The following is a 21943-nucleotide window of genomic DNA, read 5'->3' as shown; positions in this document are numbered from 1 at the left end:
ATGTACCAAGGTATTTAAATTTTTCCCACAATTCCATTTCCAGACGGAGGTCATCCAAGATGGCGGACGAAAATGCCTTTTACGGGACTTGGAGAGTAAGTACCTCTGTTTATCGTTTTCATGCCGCTTGTCTTGACATATCAACCCACCTTTACAATATTCTGGGTTCTATGAATAATTGTGCGTTTTGATTTTGCAGATTGAGCAATGTGTGTCGCTTTCTGGACGGGTGGAACCGACTGGTATCGAGGGGTAAGTTTTGCCGGTGATCAAACCGGGTTTGTTCCGTGATACAGTCTGAGCTATTTTCACTGGGAGGTGATATCATCATCACCTCTGGGCTAATTTTGGCAGCGGTAGAAACTCATCTTCCATACCTTGTGCAAGGTTGCTAGCCCACATGAGTGTCAAGTGTCTATGGATGCTGTCTTGTGTGTATATTTAAGTAACAGCTGCTTTTATCGTTTTTTGTTTACATCGATTTGTCAAACTCATGACCACAACAAATCGAACATCTTTATGAAGATTTCCCCTCCAGGATCTTTGGTCTCGTTTTCCAGTGTGAAAACATTCTAAATTTCGGGAAATACATCTTTAACGTTAGTGTTTAAGCGAACTTACCAATTATAATGCTGGCTGATATTGATCAGGAACATTTGTACATTTGATGTGCCTTCATATTTTGTAGTTCTCGGCAAACAATCACAGAAGAAGAAGAACTTTATTGCGCGACAATTGTAACGGGTACAATGTATGGCAATTTGTAGATACATAACAATCGACTATTTCTAATATTTAACAATTTCAAAGAACTTTATCTATAACATGAATAACAATCGATCTAATAATGTGCATTCCGGGCTAAAATAGTGTACAATGTGATAATGACGATGATAGTATTCTGTGTCAGGAATGTAAAACAATGTCTCGTTTTTGCATAGAGTTGTATATAAATTGGCCTACATAGGTAGATATATGAACAGGGCAGGACAATATCATATTGAATTACTCTGCCTTGGTATGCGATTGTTTGATCATGATCATCTGACAATGTGTCATCAGAATGTGATCACAAGGTTTTAGGTGTTTTACGTAGCTGTTCAGTAGTTATTCCATGCCAAAATGAAGAAAAAAGAAGTCCCAACAATTCTGAAAACCACACATCATTTCCCTGCCACATACATGAAAACTACACATGCAGTTCAATGAATTTTATTGATGGCATGCAATACAGGGAAAGTATCCTTGTATTAAGTGTAAAACCTATTTTGTGCAAAGTTGCTGTTCACTACACTGTCCAAGTGTTTCTTTTGTCCATCTTTAACTCTACATGCATGTAGAAATATCATGTGGCAATTTGATGAATGAAGTTCCAAAGTCCTTATTAAGCTTTCCAATAGTTTAGTTTGTACCTGATTGACTGCAGTGATTTCAAGTACATTTGGTTGATGTAGGGATCAGGACGACTCTGAGTCTGACCATTACCAACTCGGCCCATGGCAAATCTGGTCAACTTGGTCCATTGCCCTGGTCAAGTCTGCCCAACCACCAAATTTACACAAAACATAGCAAAAACACTCACCTTCAAATTTTGATGACGTCTCTTTGTCAGTCTCTTTGTCAGACAACTTCAAACATGTTTGAAGTCCGCAAACCGTTGCAATCAATCAAATTTTGATAGAGACCATGTGTCTTTGTCTGACAACTTCAAGCTGTTGACTTTGGAATTTTTGGAGCCCCATACTGCTGGTGTTTTAAAGTTCAATGAAAAAAAAAGATATTTGTATGGAAATTATCATCATGTATGTGTTTTTGTGCCTTAATTGCTATCTTCGGTATTGGGCCGAGTTGACCAGGGCGATGGGGCAAGTTGACCAGGGCGATGGGGCGAGTTGACCAGGGCGATGGGGCGACGCGAGTTGACCAGGGCGATGGAAGAGTTCACCAGGGCGATGGAACGAGTTGACCAGGGCGATGGGGCGAGTTGACCAGGGCGGTGGGGCGAGTTGACCAGGGCGGTGGGCTGAGTTGACCAGGGTGATGGGGCGAGTTGACCAGGGCGATGGACTGAGTTGACTGGGACGAGGTGGTAATGGTCCGAGTCGTCCAACATTCGTTGATTTATTGTTGACACTTTACACAGTGCCTCACAGCTGTGTAAAGAAACTAATATAAGACATGAGAAAAAGTGACAATATAGAAAGTTGACAAAAAACAAAATGACAACAAATTATGCATGGAGTCTAGACATTAAGAATTGTCAAACCAACATGTCTATAATATTGTATGTACTGGTGTCGTGCATCTTTACTGATGACCTACAGGACAGAGTTTAAGCTGGATGAGAATGGGGATGTGATCTGGAAAGTTTCGGATGATGCGGAGCCCATGCCTTTCTTCTCCTGTGAGGCTTATGAGGTAAATGAAGTTTGACATCTACTTGTCTGGTAATGCAAGGAGGTTATATTATAAATTTAAGATATAACTTGGATAATGTTAGGCCAAAATTATTTTGTTTGTAGAAAGCTAGCCAGACATTATCATTAACACTACCATCTGATGATAGATGACACTTTTTAGAAGTCATTTATGAAATTGTAGAGATGGCCCTTCATTCTTTAAGCTTGATTTATACTTAGTTCCTAAATTATGTACGATTCAAAAATCATGTATCTGGCTGTTATTGAATGATACACAATGTGACTACTACAATACATGAACCTGTGTGTATTATGCAGCTTTTCCTGCTTATGGTTCATGCCAAGAAATCTGCCTGTAACCAAGGAGGTTTTATAAAACCTCCTTGCTGTAACTGTAAGGAACCTATCTCAACTTTATAATAAGTTCAAACTTAGTAAGTACCAAGTCACACAATCATGACAATATTGTAAAAACCCAAGACCCAGGTTCCATTCCCGGTGTGGGAACCAGTGAAACAAAGAAGCCAGTAGAAACAGTCTCCTGGCCCCCGGGATTCAAACCCGCACTGAAACCGGGCAGCCAGATCACAGGCCGCACGCCTTAACCACTAGGCTAAAAGGTCTACTAGTAGACCAGTTAGACTGGTCAGTTGGAGGCGCTTGAACCCCACTGTTACACGATGACAAGAGTGACATGGAACAAGAAACCTTTATGTAGGCCGGAATTGCAGTGTTTGCCTCAGAAGAAATAACGTCACTGCTGTTGTCCCCTTTGGACTGCCACCTGATGTTTAATTACTAAGCCCTTGTGTCCTGTATACGTGTACATGTTGTTGTTATGGTATCCCACAGAATCTGTGACAATGGTTCAAAAGCTGCTGTCATTACCATTTAGATAGAGAGAGATTGGAACCCAGACTCTGATGTCATTAGAAGTATATCCCTGAATGCTTCTGATTGAAAATTTCTGACAAAGTAGATCGGAGACCCCATTAGGTTTGCTTTGGATCAAACTTCAAAGAAAATGTCCAGGTCCGCTCACAATATGTTTCATTAGAGACCTGATTGACACATGTCACATCCTTTACGTACTGCGTTCAGGGACTAATGAACAGTCCAGGCCTCTTATCAGTCTACTGATTCACTCATTATGGCCTTGTCAATGTGAGCTTTGTTCTAACCAAGTACAAGGGAATACAATGTACATGCAGATAGGCTGGCTGATACACTCAATTCGTTAGGCCACACCAATTTAGTTTCTTGGTTAGCGGATTATTTATTTCATTTTAGCACGAGGACATCATTAAAACAGAAAGCTGGGGTGAAAACTTGCACCTGACCCTGTTCACTCCCTGAAACTGTGTGCACCAAAGTACAGACTTTCCTCTGAGATTCTGTTTTCATGTTGATTTTCCAATCTAGCATTTTTTTTTAAATTCCGTTAACCAAGAAATTAAAATGGTGTGGCCTTAGGGCTATTCAAGGCACTTTGAAAAGCAAATTGGGATGCATGTGGAGAATAACAATTGCTAAATGTGATCATAAGTTCTAAATGCGATAGTCGGTTTTCTTAATTGTGTTTTGGCAGTGGGAATGATAAGTCCTGAATTTCAATTTATGAAAGCTTTTTTTCTCTCTATTTCTTTAAGACCTCTATGATGTCTGAATAGAGCATTACTAAGGCTAAATAAAGGCACAAATGCAGGAAATATCTTGTTGTTGTACTGGACAACTCCCCTTTAGTTGGGAAAAAAACGCCCAGGGAAATATTTAATTCTCATACGTGAATTAAAGCAGCTGTTATGGATGCTATTCTTTATCCCATGGTTCCTGTCCTAGTTCTGTCAGGAGCAACCAATATTGATATTGTTTTCCTGCACAGAGCATTAATCACTGGTAAAGAGGTTAGCATCTGACAGGAACGGAATCATCCCGACCTAACAGATTAGTACAAAGTGGTCGTGTACTGAGTAACAGACATGTTAAATCTGCTTTCTACATGTCAAGATCTAAGAAATTTCTGAAAGGCAAGCAAAATTGGAAGAATCTTGTTTGGCAAAATATATTCTTTATAACCAGCACCTGGATAATGCACGTATCTTTTTATAGTAATAAAACGTTTGGGAATGAAATGGAATGGAATTATCAAATTGCAAAAGTTAAAATGTGATGTATTTATGCATCCAATGTTGAGAATGATAAATCATGAGATAGATGAATGGAGCATCTTTTTCACTGGGATTGAAAGGCATAATGCTTTGAATAAGCGGTAACATCATTGTTGTCGACTTTTGGAAAATATTTGAACTTGAGGTAGGATTTTTTAAGGGATTTTCCACATTATTCTTTTGTGTTCCTTTGATGTTTGATGCCATAGATATTCCATAAATGTTATTCTATAAATCATAATTACAAACATGTACAGATTTCTTGATGACCAGTAAACTCCTGATATGTGACTGTACAAAATGTACAAATTTTAAGAGAAAGCTATGAAGTAATACACTGTTAAGAGTATCACACTAGATTTCTAAATACCACATTCACTCTAGATCTGTTGTGCTACATTATTAGGCTCTATTTCATGTACAGTACAAAGTGTAAATCCTTCTGAGTTAAGTTTGTTCCATCTCCCATTGCATAGGTTATACTTGGTGACCCAGCAGTACTGAGGTATGGGGGAACATCCACTGGTGATGTTATAGCATTTAAGGTAAGGTCAATTGTATGAAGTTTAGATACAGTGTACATGTGTTATTCTGATTCACAGGATTATTCAGTTACTGAATGATAACATGTTCTAAGATATGTAATTGTGAATTTCTTAAACTTCAAAAATATGTGTATCATTGTTCAGTACACGTATATTTACTAGCTCTTACTGTATGTTAAAATTTTCAGACATGAAATACAGCTTTGAGTATCTTGATTCTACTAATGATATGTGTATGTCTTTTAGACCCTACAAGAAATTTGAAATTGCACTATTGTCTTTCTGTTTTTTTATTGTTGATTTTGGTATGTTTTGAATGTTTTAATTATTTTATTCTATACTGTGAGTACAAAAAAAAGACAATGTCTTTGAAGGTCTCACACGGCAATTAGGCCATCCCATTGGAAATAACATTTAAATACGAACCTTTCATGGCCATAATTCCAATAAAAACGCAGCATTTCCGGAGATGTTTTACTTTCTATTGCAAGCACACACGTTCTTTTGACAATGAAAAAAATGTCATCAAAATATAACCTGGGGAGCTATATCTAATGGCATTTAAAACTGCAATTACCTATACCAGCCGCAAGAGGCTCTCTGGTGCCGAGAGAGCCCGGCCGCATGCTCAAATCAAAAAAGCGTGTACGTCCGACAATCGCTTGGATGCCGAAACTTTCCTGTCAGACATAAACAAGCTTTCACCTCAAATCCTTTGTATATCAACTGAGATCGATCAAAGGCAATTTATGATCGACTTAAACACCTGCCTCTGGGGCTCAATCCTTTTTTTAGCCTGCACTCTTTGGGCATCTACACGCGGAGTAATTCAGGCATGAGACCTTAAAGTGGGAATCATCAAATGATCTCTTTTGTCCCAGGCTGACTTCCCAGGAGAGTTACCAGGTGACCACATGGTTCTGACTTATGAGAAGTCCTTCATCTTACAATGTAGAAAGGTAAGGAGAAATGAGGTTGTGCCTTATGTATCCTGTAGCTGTGCAGTGTTGGATATCTACATGTAACTGTACCTGTTTGCTTTTGTGTTGAGAGGAATATGAGGCAGTTTTCTTCCTAAATTTATACATTGTTATAAAGAAAAGGGATATTCGTGAATGCTTCTGAATTTGTGAATAATTTTTTAATCATCATTTCCTAACGAAAGTTTGTGTCTTTTTTAGCTGTCCCCATCTGACCAAGGTCCAGATTCTCCCTACTCCCTTCTAAGTGCCCTGGAGGAGGGGTATTTCTCAGATGTGTCTGTCAAGGCAGACGATGGGACTGATGTAAGAATGTTTGTCTTAATTTTTACCATAAAATGCTGTCCTGCCCACTTGAAAATGATTTATTTTCTAGCCTTGATAATAGTCTGACCCTGGCTATCCCTCAAAACTTGTAGTCCAGGGCTGTGCGTTGTCTAAAGTTTTCCGTATCTGCTTTTACTTGTGCATTTGTACTTTTTGACTGAGGACTTGTCCATGGCATTGCCCTTGGTCTAATCAGCAGTTCCCCTGAGAATTGCTAGGGAGCACTTCATTTTCCAACTGGAAAAATGATATTATCCCTAACGAGCAATCAGTATACCAATACTAATTTTGTGTGTGGATACTGGAATGGAAATATAACTGTAGCTTTTGAAAAGACAAGTGCTGATTAATGCACTGACAAATGAGGTCTAGATGTAAACTAGACAAGATTATATAATGTACATGTACTATTATTTTGAAAATTTGTCCAAAGTTGAGTGTATTTTCTTCTATTTCAGTTCAAAATCCACAAAATCATAGCTGGGAGTGTGTGTCCCACTGTGGACTAGACCAAGGTCCCCCTGTTAATGAAAAATGTCAGAGTTTGAGGAATGTCTAAATGTTTGTTTTACTTTCAGTTCAAAATCCACAAAATCATAGCTGGGAGTGTGTGTCCCTCTGTGGACTGGACTAAGTCCCCCTGTCCCCTGACGGGACAGTCCAAAGACGTGATCTACACGGTGCTGCACTACGTGTACTGTGAGTCCTTACCCAGCGACCTTACGGAGGACGTGGCCAAGCTGTGCGTCCGAGTGGCGGGCAAGATCGCCGGGCTGGAGAAATTTGTGGAGATGTGTCAGACATTTGTAGATAACTCTGCACTAAAACAACGTGAGTTGAGACATATTGTAGTGTTAATGACATTCCTGGATAAAGCTTTCTTAGCTTAACCTTTAGTACACTGAAGTAGCCATTTAGCCGCCAATTTTCTAATGGTTACAGCAGGGTTAAGCAGCAGTAAGAAGGTTCAAAGTCTGTTCAACATTGTTTTCCAGGGATGAAAATATATATATTTGGTTGAATCTCTGTTTCTTGTTCTATTGCTAATTATGGGTCTAACAATTGAGTAGGTTAGATGAACTTTGATACAATTTCAATGTACAATTTCAATGAATTAGCTTAACTTATCCACATTCTTTACTGTATGCGTACTATTGAATATTTGCCTGCAAATGACTTTTGTTAGTCATTTTTTCTTGTCTTTTCTCCACGTAGAAATCATTGGGTTGATAACAGACGTGCACACCTGCGCCGACCGTATCATAGAGATCTTTACTGGACGACAGCCGGGAGTGGGAGGGTTTGGCGACACAAACGGCCTCCCCGCCCAGTCCCACCTGGCAGACCCTGCCAAACTCTGCTACGCTGTAAAGCAGGCGTTACGGGAAGCCGCAGTTGGTAAGTTTGCGAAGTTCTTTAACAAGCATATAACTGGGTAGGAAAATTTGATCATGCAGACCGATCCCAATGATTGGTTCCCAGTTGAGGAGAAGCAGACTGAAATGGTGGAATGAATTTGTATCTTTTTTTGCTAACTTTGTAAAGTTGATTACCACCTTAGCAATGCAGTTGTAATGTACGTGACGGTGTGAAATTATCTGCAGGTTTAAGATACATGTATTATCAGTGTTCTGCACAAAGACTCTACAATGTAGTACTGCACCACTTTGAAGAATCATTACGTGTATTTTGTTTTGACCTTTTTGTGTGCTCTCCCCTATTTAGCTGGCACCAAGGTGCTCCTGATGTGTGACATCTTCAACAAGAGGAAGTGGGAGCTGTCCAGACAAGAGAGACATGACATCATCAAGTATGCTCACTCTAGGTGAGGAGATCCTTTAAGAATCATACTCAATTTCCTCTTGATGAAATATGTATAAATGCTTTAATACACACAACAAAAGAATTTGCTACTTTGGGGGAGCTTTCCTTGTTGTATGTTGCTTTATTGATTAAGTTGTTTGTACAAAAAGAATGTGAACAACAATCTGTACCTAATTGAAAAAGTCCACTTTAATATAATTTTGTATAGGACGTTGGCTGAGGCATATCTTGAAAAAATTCATCATTCTATGGTAAAGGATGCTTGGTGTTTCTGATGTCTCCATTGGTGTTTCTGATGTCTCCACAGGTTACCCATCTTCCTGGAGCAGCTACAGAAGCTGTTACGTGTGGTGAGGAACCAGCTGGGGTGTCTGACCACCAGGAACCTACAGGACATCGCTGTGTACCTGGTGCCAGAGGTAGGTATATATGTGAATAGTTCCATTAGGTTAGTGAATGACTGAAGTTATTTACATGTACATGTGTATGTACACAACTTGACATTTCGATGACTGTCTGATGAAGATAACAGACAGTCATCGAAACGTCGGCTTGTGTACATACTTAGTTGTGAATGAAATAACTTTTCCGTATTCATCAGGTACATACATCATACTTATTACTTGTATGATATTTGTTTGAGTATGTGATGGGATCGACATTGAGATGAGGCTTGATGTAATAACAAAATAGTGTTTATTTTAGAGGCAGTTGAGACTCTATGTATTGTCCTTAAGGTTATCCGTGGCAGTGAATTTAAAGCATCTCAATATTCTAAAATGGGGAAAATTAAACTTTTGGAAGATCATCAAGGGATACAAATTGTACTGTCAGGTGCATTGTATGAGTACAGGTATCTAATCCAAGCATTCCTAATAGAAACATCCTAACATTCTTAGTTAGTTAAGTTTGTTCTGTATGTTGAAGCCTTCTTTGTCCTGGCAGTCCTTTGATGGGGATGTGTTTTCTTGTAGATTGACCAGAGTTTCCAGCAGCTGTCCTCAGTGATCTGTGATGCCAAGGGTGCAGTTGAGCAGGCACTGACGGCGGCTAACAAGGACGACCACCACAAACACAAGAAAAATGCAGGAGACTTCATAGGGAGGACCCTGAAAAATGTAAATAAGTTGGCACTGTCTTAATTCAAGGATATTGAATTCTATTTTATCAGATAAAGATTAAGTTAATGTAAGAAGTTTAGAAACCTGATTTCAGGAGAGTTAATTCATTAGTAGAGATATGATCAGCTGGGATGAAGTTTCCAGACCTCTTGTGTTAAGTTTAGATGAGTAACAGCTTCCTTCAGTTATAGATATTCAACACACTTTGAAAATGGGATGCATGTGGAGAATAACAATTTCTTAATGATATCAGGCTCTTAGTGCAGATATGACAGTAGATTTTTCTTAATTTTGTTTTGGAATAGCGAATAAGAATTTCAATTTATGAAAGCTTTGATTTTCTTTATTTCTATTTGAAAGTGAATGATGTATGTATGTTTAAACTTACAATTATACATGATTTGGGTTACATCATTTTTACTACGAATGTGCCCTTTGCTATTGTCTGATGTAAATCGTTCATTTCCAGGCTCTTCACATGAAGGAACTGATGAAGTTGAGGCGTGTTCACGACAGAATCACTTCTGGACTCATGGTGCTCATCAACAAAAGGTCAGCTGTACTTTTGTGGAAATTTATTCAGTACATTTTCTTAATTGATATGTGAATATCCGTAACCCCCATTGACATTAATCTGCCAGATTACATAAATCTGCCTCTCTGAAAAACAGTAGCTTTGAAACTCTGCATATACCCCCCAGGTATGCACAGTATAGATATAAAGGAGTGCATTAATGTAAATGCAGAAATGCAGTGGTTTTATGTGAGCAGTTTTTGCGGTGAACTCTTCAGCGCGAACTTAAAATCACCACTAAACTTTTTGCCCACCTATGACCGTAGCGCTAATATTGTTTTAAACGCAAATGTGAAGTTGAAACCACCACTCCATTTTCTCCCTAAATGCATTTAAATGCATGTACTATACTGGGGGACGTTAGGTTGGAGATCTGTTTGGACGTATCTTTTCAGGGTGGCAAAATTATGTACCCTGGTGGAATTATTTTAGTAGATGTTAATTCTGTAGGCATTTACAAGTGGTTGTTTTGTTGTTTAATATAATCATTGTGGAGACGTAAATTCTAGGTCAAGTAGAGAGATTTCTGAAGGTCTTGAATTTTCTTTGTTTTTTACCCTCTTGTTTCAGGGAACATTTTGATCAGATGACTCAAGAGGAGAAAACTAGGTCTGTTGTACGGAGTCTGGAACAGTGTATAGAGGAGGTACTGTGTCACTTTGTCATTCTACATGTATAATACTGTGCTTTTACTTAGAATTTTTGATGTAAATGTACAATGCTTAAAGTAAGATAGTTGGTCCTGCGATAGACTGCTCTATTGTAAAAGACTGTAAGGTACTGTACTTTGTAAGAATTGAATGGTCTTGCCTGTCCAGGTACCAGTAATAGTGCGCAGTACAGAAGAGCTGGCCCGAACACTGGACGAGAGGATAACATGGCGAGAATGGAAGTACATCTTCAAACTGGGAACCTCAGAACTGGTAGGTGTTGTAAATGGGAAGCATCTTTTCCCAACAACATCTTGGAAAATCAAACCTCTGAAAGGCAAGAGGAAATCATCAAAAGAAGTGAATACGGTGTTTGGATTCAAGATTCAAGATAGATTTATTGAAATGTCGCAGTGGAACACTTAATTACATTCAGGTTAAAATCATAACCTAGGGCTTATATTACACATCACTATAATTGCACATTAAGAATGGTAAAATGAATGCACGACATTACATCCTAAATTTACTTCAAGGTATCCATTGTGTGGCTTTACAAATTGTTTACAATGTCTATATTCCTCTCCAGTCCTGGGCTCTTAGTAAGATGGCCACCCAGCGCTCCTCCATAGAACCCTTCCTCCAGTCAGCATGTGAGTTGGTCCACAGAGACCCGTTTACTCAGACCCTGATCCAGCTGAGTCTCCTGGGGCAGCCATGTAAGGAGGAGGAAAGTAGTTCCGGCAGTCCCAGCAACAAGTCCTCCGCCAGCCCTGTGGCAGTCAGGAGTAAAACCACAACACATGTAAATTATAAGGTAGGCACACCATAATGAAAAGCCATGTGTCTGTAGATGCATTATTTAGGTGTCTACAATTCATTCATCATTATTTGCATAGATAAAGCTATACTTTATAAAGTTTGGTCCGAAAATGGGATGCTAGACTATTCTACATTCTGTGCCTGTTCTGGGAAACAATTTTCTGACTTCCTGAATGAAGTTTGTTTCACCTATGGATGATTATTCATTAATGTAAGTCACAGTGTTTTCTGTAGACTAGAGGTCCCTGGGTTTTAAGTACTTGAAGCTCTGTATGTTATCTCCATTATTAATCCGCCAGGTTATATGTATCCGCCACTTTGAGAAACAGTGGGTTTGAGAGATCTCTAGTGCAGCATCCCCTAGGTATGCACAGTTTAGATATACAGGAGTGCATTATAGTTTTTATACTGGGGGACGTTGGGTTGGAGATCTGTTTGAACGTATCTTTTCAGGATGGCGGAATTATGTACCCTGCTGGAATTATGTAGATGTTAAAGTTTTTTCCCTGATTTTCAGCTGAGTTGTGTGGAGTCCCTGACTGTGCCCCCCTCCCCCAAGGACAGCCATCTGGCCAGGCGCATGGGAGACGTGCTGCACACCAGGAGACTGGCAGACATGACCTTCCATGTCATCTACCCACAAGGTAGATCTAATCTAGGCTTCTATATTTGTATTTTATATTCATAAACAATGAAACAAATCATTACACTGTATCAGCCATACAGCTCTTGCTAGTAATGGCTGACCCACAAAACACAGATAAACGTACAACTTAAGCTACAAAGTGTGGCGTAATACATAACCTACACACATAACTAATAGAACTAATATTACAGGAGGAAGAACGGAAAAGACAAACTGGCACAAACCACTGCTGTTCAGTCGCACTGGTAGCCTGTATGAATATAATGTGGTGAGGCAAAACTTCGGAAAAAAATGTGGTAGATAGCTCTTGGGACAGAGATTAAGTGGTGTAGGTTTGGGCCCCCTAGCTGCTTTTTTCTAATTAATAAGTCTGTGAGAATAAAGTATTTCCGCGTAGTTTAACACCAGTTTCAAAAGCTCATGTTCTTGACTGTGTCCTTTCCTGCAGATGTGTCAGACCTGGTGATTGACCACTCTGCGGGCGGGATGGTGTCCCGTACGGACGACACGCCCGAGGTGGAGGAGATCCACGCACACCGCGTGATCATCGCCGCTCGCTGCGACTGGTTCCGCAGGGCTCTGCTCAGCGGCATGAAGGAAGCCATTGACAGGTCGGCAAAGAGATAGACACATGTTCAAATCTACAAATTGATTTTCCAGTAGTTTTACAGACAAGCTGAACATCAATAGCCTGAGTGTCATCCTAGTTAGTTCCAGTTTATGATGAAGGGAGACTATGGGAGCCCTGGAACTAACTAGGATGACACTCAGGCTGGAACATCAAAGCACTTTCAAAGGATCTCAGTATTATTACGATAGAGGAGATATGACTGTGATAAAACGGTGAAAGAATTTGACTGTTCTGTACATCTGCTATACATGTTCTGTAGGTGCATTTTCACATGTCAACTACAGAAGTGAATATACTCATTACTATGGTTCCAAGTGTAACTAACAGCAAATACTAAAAGAAAGATGTACAAATTACAATTTTGTGATAATAAAAGAGATACCAATTGCTATTGTGTTATCAAAAGAGAGATACCAGACAATATTTTGTGACTTCAGACGGATCACGGTGCATGACACGAGCCCTGCCCTGTTCCGACTGTTCCTGGAGTACCTGTATGTGGGGAACCTGGCCACAGACACCCTCACACTGGACCAGCTGGCAGACATGACTGCGCTCAGCGACAGATATGAGGTGGGAAACTGGGCCTGTCTTGCTTCCAAAGGTTTTGTTACTAATTGTTGAACTGCAAATATGTGGACCACAAATAGCTAAAATGCATGAAGGGAATGAAGTCTGCCATATGTGAATGATTCTAGAGGTTTTGGTATCAATAGATAAGCTGTAAGTTTTGGGACCACAGATGCATGAAGGGAATGAAGCCTGCTACATGTATCTGTGATTGATTCCAGAGGGTTCCTTATTAGCAGCTGAATTGTAAACGTGTCAATCACCACTGCATGGAGGGGGTGAAATCTGCTATCCCTGATTTATTCCATAGGTGTTGTTGTAAACAGTCAAATTGTTAATTTGCTGACCCCAAAAGTGTTCCATCTCTGATTTATTCCAGAGGTGTCATTGTAGAAATTTGTGGACGACAAATTTTAAAGTGTTCTATCTCTGATTTATTCCACAGGTGTTGTTGTAAACAGTCAAACTGTTGATTTGTGGACCACAAAACTGTTCCATCTCTGATTTATTCTAGAGGTGTTGTTTTAAACAGTCAAATTGTTAATTTACGGACCCCAAAAGTGTTCCATCTCTGATTACCTTGTCTGTCCCAGGTTGACAGTCTGAAGAGGCTGTGTGAAGGCGCTCTACGTGCTCACCTGGAGGAGGACACTGCACTGTTTCTCCTGGGGCTGGCAGACCAGTTTGGGGCCACTTCCCTCAAGGTAAACTGCTCCACCATGTACAGTAAATGTCCAATAGTCCCATAATCTTTTTGAGGCCATACAGTTAGTGGTTTGTTATCTTGTTATTCAATGTGTCTAGGGCACGGTATTGGAAGACAGACCCCAACCCTCTCCTTCAACTGCCTTTTATCTCCCTAACCGAAGTCAGGTACCCATTTTAATGCTGAGGGGCCTGGGTGGAGTGAGGAAAGTCACATTAAGTGCCTTTCGCAAGGGCAAAACATTAGTTGCATGTCAGCAAGGATTCGAACCCAGGACCTGTGGGTTTTGAGCCAAACACCCTATCTGTTATGCCAACAAGAATTCACCATTTAGGGTTCATGATAGTCATTGCAGTTAACAGTATTATGATCTGATGGTTTTCTTCTCGTTGAGAAGCAGATGGCAATTCTAACTTTTAAGTAATTTTTGCAGTGTAATACAATAGAGCTGTGTCCCAATTACACATCACCTACAGTCCTATGGCTGCAAATGGGGCAATTGTCCTATTGAGGTCACCTGAGTTAGCGCCGAATGGCAGCTGCTCCAGACCGTTCTAGCCCTGCCAATTGTAAGCTCCTTGCAATTCAGCCCCTGGCTGCAAAGAGAGAGTAGTTGGCCCACCCAATAACAATAACAATAACCTCCAAATCTGTGTTCATTGAACTGATTATGCCTTCCTATTTCGTACCTGTAGAGTACAGTGATGGACTTCATCCTGGACCACCCCAACGCAGTAGAGGACATCGAGGTGTTCAGTGAGCTGCCTGAACAGCTGCAGGAGGAGGTGGAGGACATGTTGGCATGGAGCGGGTCAGTACAGAAGTGGACTTTCGTGATTTTACACCTGTGCATGCCTTGATTTTGGCCTGCTACTACTCTTTACGTTGATGAAGGTTAGACATCCAGGTAATAAGATACACCATACGCCAAATAGCAGTTACTCAAGTAACTGGATATGATTTTGGAAACGGTCAGACATTTCAAGTTCTAGTAGCATCCACTACTTTTCATCAGTGACACCGAGCAAGATCTGTCAATCAGCAGGTTTTTAACCACAAACTAAGAACCACCCTTAAGAAAATGTTGCACATTTCAAAAAGGGCAAGAGTATTTCTGTCAGCTTAAGCTTGGGTTTCAAATGAGCAGTGCTGTTTTCCTGATATATATTGTTCCTTTCTTATCATATATTATTTCTTATAGCTATTACCTAAATCTATGGTACTGTGACTAATTTTTCCTCTGATGTGTTTATAGGCATGTAGGTCCTTTTGGAACAGCCCATACTACAGCTGCACCCCCCTCCCACCTGAGTGGAACAGCCCTGGAAGACATGGCCTGTGCCCTCAGTATATCTGATGAAGAAGTAAGTTGTTGTACTCTTTGTCTTAATAGACCAATCCTGTTGAACACCATATCGAACAAATAGAACCCTGTTTTGAACACTTCCATCAAAAAAGTGCTAGTAGGACAGAAATGGCATGTCTAAAGCAGAGTACGTATATCTTTGACAGGTTTTCCACTGTATTGGTTGCATGCATGCTCAGGACAAAAATGAATTAAAGAGGAGAGAGTTTGTACTACATTACCAGATACTGCAAAGTCCATTAGCGCAGGGTTCCATCTCTTGTGTGTTATTCTGAAAATCACTTAAGTGGGTGCCTGAGTTTTTTAAACCATGCACGATTTTCAAACGGCAAGGAGTTGTGAATTAAGAAGAACAGGACAGGTGTAATGTGAGTGATAACTTGACTTTGTGGTATATGTACACAAATGTATAGCAATGTATAGTAGGCTTTTTAACCTAAGCCTTTAGTTTCCTTAAAGCATATACATGAGTAAAGTGCAATAATGAGTTCCTCATGTTGACTTTTCTCCTCCCACATCCAGGCAGGAGGAACTGATGAGACGACCTCTTCAGACCTCAGCATGACGGAAGACAGAGTCAGGCTGGAGGCGTGCCTCTCTGCGCTCCGAGACATCGTCGGCGAGGACGTTCCGCAAGAGGAGCTTGTCCGTGTTGCACTTGCTGCTGATTACGATGTCAACAGGGCGCTGAATTTCTTCTTCTCGTCGTAGCAGAAATGAGTCGTCGTTGTAAAGCACAATGTCCTTTGATATAAACTACAGTATTGTTGTTAAACTTCTAGAGGGTATCCTCTTCTTGAGTCTTGACCATGTACATTTGTAACCAAAAGTAAGCATGTGTATTGAAGGTTTAGGAAGACCTACTTTTGATCACTGTGTCAAAATGTAATGTCCAAAATCCAAGACAATTTTGTATGTTGCAGGATAATAGATTGTGGAGACATTTTGTCATACTAGAGTTGATACATTCAAATTCAAACAAGATGGCACCTGATATTCTATTTCTACCTTTTTCTCATCTCCCTTGCACAAAGGTGACCACTTTTCAATTTTGGAGAGTCTTTCTTCAATGCCAAAGACCCAATTTTGGCATCTGACATCAATTTATAGTCCACAAATTTGCTTCTCTTACAGTGTGATCTTCCCTTGTTGTCTGTCCATCAAGGAGTCTTTTATTAAGTACATGTACCTTACAAAAACTAGCCAGTTACACTCAGACATATTAATGTCTGTTCCAAAGAATTCTACCAGATGTTCTTTAGAATACCCAAGGAAGAACTTACAGAGCTGTTTAATTTTCCGTGAGATGTTGCCCAAAACTGTGAAAGTTTGTTGACGTGCTCTTTACACTTCTGACCACTGATGACTATGAGTGTGTGCTTCTGTTTTCAGTGTAGATCTGATGCAGAAGAGATTTTGTAGAGCACATAATTATGTAAACAAGTACATAATTATGTAAACTTGGAATGGTTTTCAATGTGAACAACAACACAATGCAAACTTGCCTGTAAAACAGCTACAATATTATAGGAGCCTCCTTAAGTTTTTTTTAAGGAGCTCAAGGCATTACACTTGCATCTCCATGCAAAGGGAAAACAAGTTATTAATAATGACAAGCAGATGATACAAGGATCTATTTGCTTAGGGAAAAGTGCCATTTACTCTGAACTAACGTGGTTGAAAATGTGTCTTTTTTATTTCTTTTGATGTTTTTACATCAGTGAAGTCGAGTTTAAAATGTTATTCTCATTGATGCATGTCTGTGCTGGGATGTAACTTGATCATAGATTATGTGGGTTTTTCTGTTATTTTGCTGGTGTATGGTGCTAGTATATGTGTTGATAGCGGAGCTATCATATATAGTGCAAACGTAGTCTTATTTATTTGTGCAGTTTATTGATATATTTGCATGTGGGACAGTCTGTTCAGCACCTTCCAAAATGGGCATCGTACAAGTCATGTAGATGTAAACTTGCCTATCAGAGTTGTGAACATGTCACAGTAAATCTCAGGGGTAGATGTGTTGGCATGTGATGGGGATATGACAGCTACTTGAGACTAAAACCATTTCAGTTTTGATTTTGTTGGTGCGTGCTGCAAGTTAGTGAGTAGGCTGGACTTCAGAAACATTTATAAGAGCTGTATACTGTCCTGAACGTCAGACCCTTGCTGTTTTGTGCCCCCATGTGGCTTTCTACGGATAGGTGCACTATTCCTCTGCAATATGATGTGGAGATCACAGGATGGATTCGGCTGCGTTTTCTGGTGTTTTAATCAGAGAGTCCCTCAGAATTCACTACATCAGACCTATGTTATGAAAAACTGATCATGAGAAGGTTGTGGCATCGCTTGTGTCCGTAAATTTTTATTGCATTCTCCAGCAAAGCTTGTCATTTATATACTACATATGTAAGATGATTTCGTCTCCAAAAGTTTGATTAAACATGAGTAATTATTAAGTTTTTCAAATATTGGGAGAAGTAAAGACAAGTAGTTAGTGTTGCATACTGGTTACCATTGAACATACATTTTGACATTCATGTAACCAATATTGTGATAGCTTGTCAGTCGGCAATATGGTACTAACTTTAGCTTCTTTTCTGTCTTCATATTCCACAGTCATCTGTACAGAAATATGTGAAAGATACTTGATGCTTGGTCACAAAATAATAATTGTAAGCCTTAATTGGACATGTCTTGTCTATACTGTTCAACAATAAGATTTATGAAGAAAAGGAAGTTTTTAGTACAGTAAATTCTCTATGTGAGAAATCACCACGTCTGTGTCCTTTTTATCTAACATTGAGTGAGCATTGTCAAAGTGGTGAAAAACAAGGTCTCAGTGTCTGGGCATGGAAAATGCCATGGAATTTTATCACAGGCATCATGAAGGGGCAAAATTGATGACAAAGTGCATGTTGCAACTGTACAGAGGAAATGTGTGAATGTTTCTCATTCAAATGTTCTTGGAATAACTTAAAGCTATCAATATCAACGAATTGAAAAACATTGATTTAAGTGAAGAGATTCGAAAGGAAGGATCTGTCTGGCCACATGTATTTGAATACATATTGAAGGAAAATGATATGCGTTTCTCTGACTGCTATAATTGCCAAGTTAAAAGACACGTAGACTTTTCTCTGGCGGTGACACGGACTCCTGCGACAAAACAAGCGTCGTTCTTAACCCAAGGAACGCAGTGAACCGTCTACCCTGCTCGACGTCACATGGTGTACCGCCTACATGATGACGCAATCTTTAAAGTAAACTGAAACTTCACTCAGACGGGTCATATGTCAAAAGTTTAGTTCCAACCTGTTGCTCCCAGTGTTTTGCATGCTGTTTTCGAAAGCGTTTTTTGTACTTCTCTAGTTGACCTACGCGACTCTGGAAGTTAAAACCATGGTATACGAGCATCAGCGGGTGTTTTATTCCTGAGTTTGAACTTCCACTCTTGGGCGACCCTTCACAAAAACATGGCGACCGTGACTGCTCTTGCTTGAATCTCGCCGTGAACAACAGCAATGGGAAAGGGAAGTGGCGGTGGCGGCCGACGTGGCAGGGCTCACCGACAACGTCGCCGGCGCGGTCGTCCCGTCGGAACACGAGCTGGCGGCGGACTGTTCTCATTAGGCAACACAGGCCACAGTACTATCGATAAGCTGGTACAAACAGCAAGACTTGTAGCCTTACTAGCGTTTGTACTGATGGTAGTGGGCCTTGTCGTCGCACTCCGCCAGTCCCTGACCGGAGGCATCGTCATCATCGTAACAGGTGCGATGGTCTTTGCTGGCTTACACTGTGTCATTCACCGGCTGAGGGGATGGGCCCTGGCCACACGGAACGTGCCACGGGATACGGGCTGGGCTGATGTACTACGAGCAGTGACAGCCGCGCCCCCTACGGACAGGTAAGGGTACTCAATCAGTCATTTATAGCTCACATGTAAGTTACCGTACATACGACTATGATAAGGGCACACTCTTGATTAAACAGCATTACTTCCTTTCATGTAAATTCAAGACATAAAATGTTTGGGCTTTTTTTCGTTCAGGTACTCCACATCCTTTGAGATCACTGCCACGGACCAGTCGCAGTGTAGTGTCCCGTACGGAGTGCAATCCTCCCCGTTTGCAGATTTGAGTCAAGTGACGTTAACGCAACATCAAGGGCATCTTGAATTACCGCCACAGTACAATGAGGTACCGCCACAACAGCAACATGTACACACAAGGCCACAGCAGTACAATTTAACCCTGCCACAGTACACAGAAGCCGCTATTGCCGACCCTCCCCCTTCTTATGAGGATGCAATGAACATTGGAAGATGACGGGGAACTTCGAGGGAAGAGTCGTTAAGTACACAATTAAGGCACGAATGTGACCAACGTATACATTCTACAACCTCCTAAAACTTAATGGGAGTTTTAGAAAACGGCAGTACAAAAGAGATTGAGAAATTAAACACGTAAACACCCCCAGTGTTTTGAATGGTATAGCCCGGACCGTGTGCCCGTCGAAATATAGATATAATACAGGTGGCCTAAGTCACGTCATGGGACGATAAAGTTCACAACTTTCTAACACTTTGATAGATCGGTATTACACGAGTCAATCGTTTTTTGCTTCATGATATAAATGTATTTCTTTTGATTAAGACCAGGGAACTTTTTGACTTTGGTACTATGACCTGGTACCGTACTGCGTAACAGGTGTGTTCTCTCGCCATTTCCCACACCGCTCAGCTAACTAGGACAAACATGGCGCCCTGGCAGCTGCGGTTCCGCTCTCAGGCGTGAACCCGGGCGAGTCAAACATTTAGCGGAGCCACTTGGCCGCCATGGGGAAGGGAGAGGGCGGTGGCGGACGTCGGGGCCGGGCTCGGCGGCATCGGCGCGCACATCACCGGGGCAGAGGCGGTGGTGGTGGCACCGCTATGTTCCGGGCACCCGCCACTGGAAACCCCGCACTGGACAGGCGGATCAACATGGCTCGCCTCATGTCCTTTGTGGCCTTTGTCGTGATTCTGTCGGGAGTTTACGTCTTCACGTCTTGGTCCATGATCTGGGGGATCATTCTGATCACGGGAGCTGGACTGGTGTTCGTGAGTTTAGCGTTCTCCATCGTGCACATGAGGAAGACGGCGACCGTGAACACACAACCACAGCAGTGCACACGGACAGGGGGGCTGCAGACCGTGACGACAACACCGCCATCCATCGGGTAAGGTTTAATATAGCAATAACTTATCAAATAAATATCTTACCAACTATTTTTGATATGAACATTCAAAGACGTATATCAAGTCGGGTGGATTAAGAATCAAGAACACGGTGTATTTTTCGAAATATTCAGTATCGTTATAGTTTCACTTTTCAACTTGATGTTCTCGCTCGTGACCAATCACTTACCCATGACAAATTTACAATATGCACGGGCTGAAGTATTCAGTTGGTTGGTGGTCTTGATATGTGTCACATGCTACCCATGTGTCACAGACTCATACCTCTTTCTCCTTCCCCAGATATCCAACGCCTTCTTCAGACGCCGCTCCACCAGTCCAGACTCAGTACGGTTTTACGTCTGGTTTTACCTACGGAGAACAATATCCGGCTTACCCAGGCCCAACTTCGATTGGTACCGTACAGCTACCAGGTTACCCTGGACTACCACCGGTACCACATCCGTACCCAGGGGTACCGTCAGTAGTACCACCGCAGGACTACGCCATGCCCCCGCCACCACAGTACCTGGCACAGGTCCCGCTCACCCACCCTGCCTACCCACCTCCCCCATCTTATGAGGACGCTATGAACCCGAAAAACTGACGGAGAGAGTTCTTTTCGTTCTTGTGACCTAAGAATTGTAGGTCCGATTCATATAGAATACGGAGATCATTTATGAAATATTACAGACATTCTTCTCCTGCACCGTCTCTTACGAACTTAAATTTGTAGCCACAGAAATTGCACCTGTCACATATCACGAAACGAAAACAGAAAGCTAAATGGACTTAATTCTAACGTCGGTTATGTCGGTTATGATTCAAACGGAGATTCTTCTCTGCTCAACAAATATACATGTCTGCTTAGCGGTAAAAAGCCAGCCAGATGGAAAGTGGCTCAAAGTCAGTATATCGCATGATTTATGCAGCGCTTTAAAGTTGACTAGTTACGACGCTACTATGACTTACTATGTAAACATGAATGAACCTAGGTATCAATAAGGTACAGTGGCGCCAGTATTTTCATTTGAGTATTTTGTTCGTATTAACTTTTCATATTAACTTTTCGAACTAATTATTCTTCCATTAAAACTCTTTATTATCCATAGGGACCTTGTATTCAAAACTGATGTTGTGGTGTACATGTAGATATCTACCATAAACAAACACATTCGTTAGTCAACCAACTATGCAAACTTGTTCCCACAATAGAGCCTTGTTTACTTTACCTTTTATTGTTTGCTTTACGTATGGAAGGGTTTGCTGTACCAACAAGTTATATTGATATGGGGGAACAGAACTTCGGATAACCTATAAAACACCAACGTGTGATTATTACCTTCGCCGAGAAGAATGCTTTGCACAGCGT

The 21943-nt window shown here is 40.9% G+C and overlaps 2 protein-coding genes across 2 annotated transcripts; both read left to right on the top strand.

The window, feature by feature from the left end:
- Positions 1-40: 40 nt before the first annotated feature.
- Positions 41-18125, top strand: LOC136440080 (uncharacterized). The gene is made up of 22 exons (XM_066435863.1): positions 41-95; positions 200-252; positions 2325-2418; positions 5065-5133; positions 6015-6092; positions 6315-6419; positions 7019-7271; positions 7656-7838; positions 8166-8265; positions 8572-8683; positions 9239-9382; positions 9855-9937; positions 10530-10605; positions 10778-10882; positions 11199-11426; positions 11949-12075; positions 12526-12688; positions 13146-13281; positions 13872-13982; positions 14680-14795; positions 15240-15348; positions 15873-18125. The coding sequence occupies exons 1-22, from the start codon at positions 60-62 to the stop codon at positions 16059-16061; spliced, it is 2670 nt and encodes an 889-aa protein (XP_066291960.1). The 5' UTR covers positions 41-59; the 3' UTR covers positions 16062-18125.
- Positions 18126-18246: 121 nt separating this feature from the next.
- LOC136440084 (inverted formin-2-like) lies at positions 18247-21210 on the top strand. Its single transcript, XM_066435869.1, has 3 exons — positions 18247-19260; positions 19405-20573; positions 20875-21210. Exons 2-3 carry the CDS (start codon positions 20191-20193, stop codon positions 21176-21178), a joined length of 687 nt encoding a protein of 228 aa, XP_066291966.1. The 5' UTR covers positions 18247-19260; positions 19405-20190; the 3' UTR covers positions 21179-21210.
- The last annotated feature ends 733 nt before the right edge of the window (positions 21211-21943 follow it).

This window comes from Branchiostoma lanceolatum, chromosome 8 (genome assembly GCF_035083965.1).
Source record: "Branchiostoma lanceolatum isolate klBraLanc5 chromosome 8, klBraLanc5.hap2, whole genome shotgun sequence".
NCBI lineage: Eukaryota > Metazoa > Chordata > Leptocardii > Amphioxiformes > Branchiostomatidae > Branchiostoma > Branchiostoma lanceolatum.
Note: the sequence above shows the minus strand (reverse complement) of the source record. Positions and strands in the feature narration are given on the sequence as shown.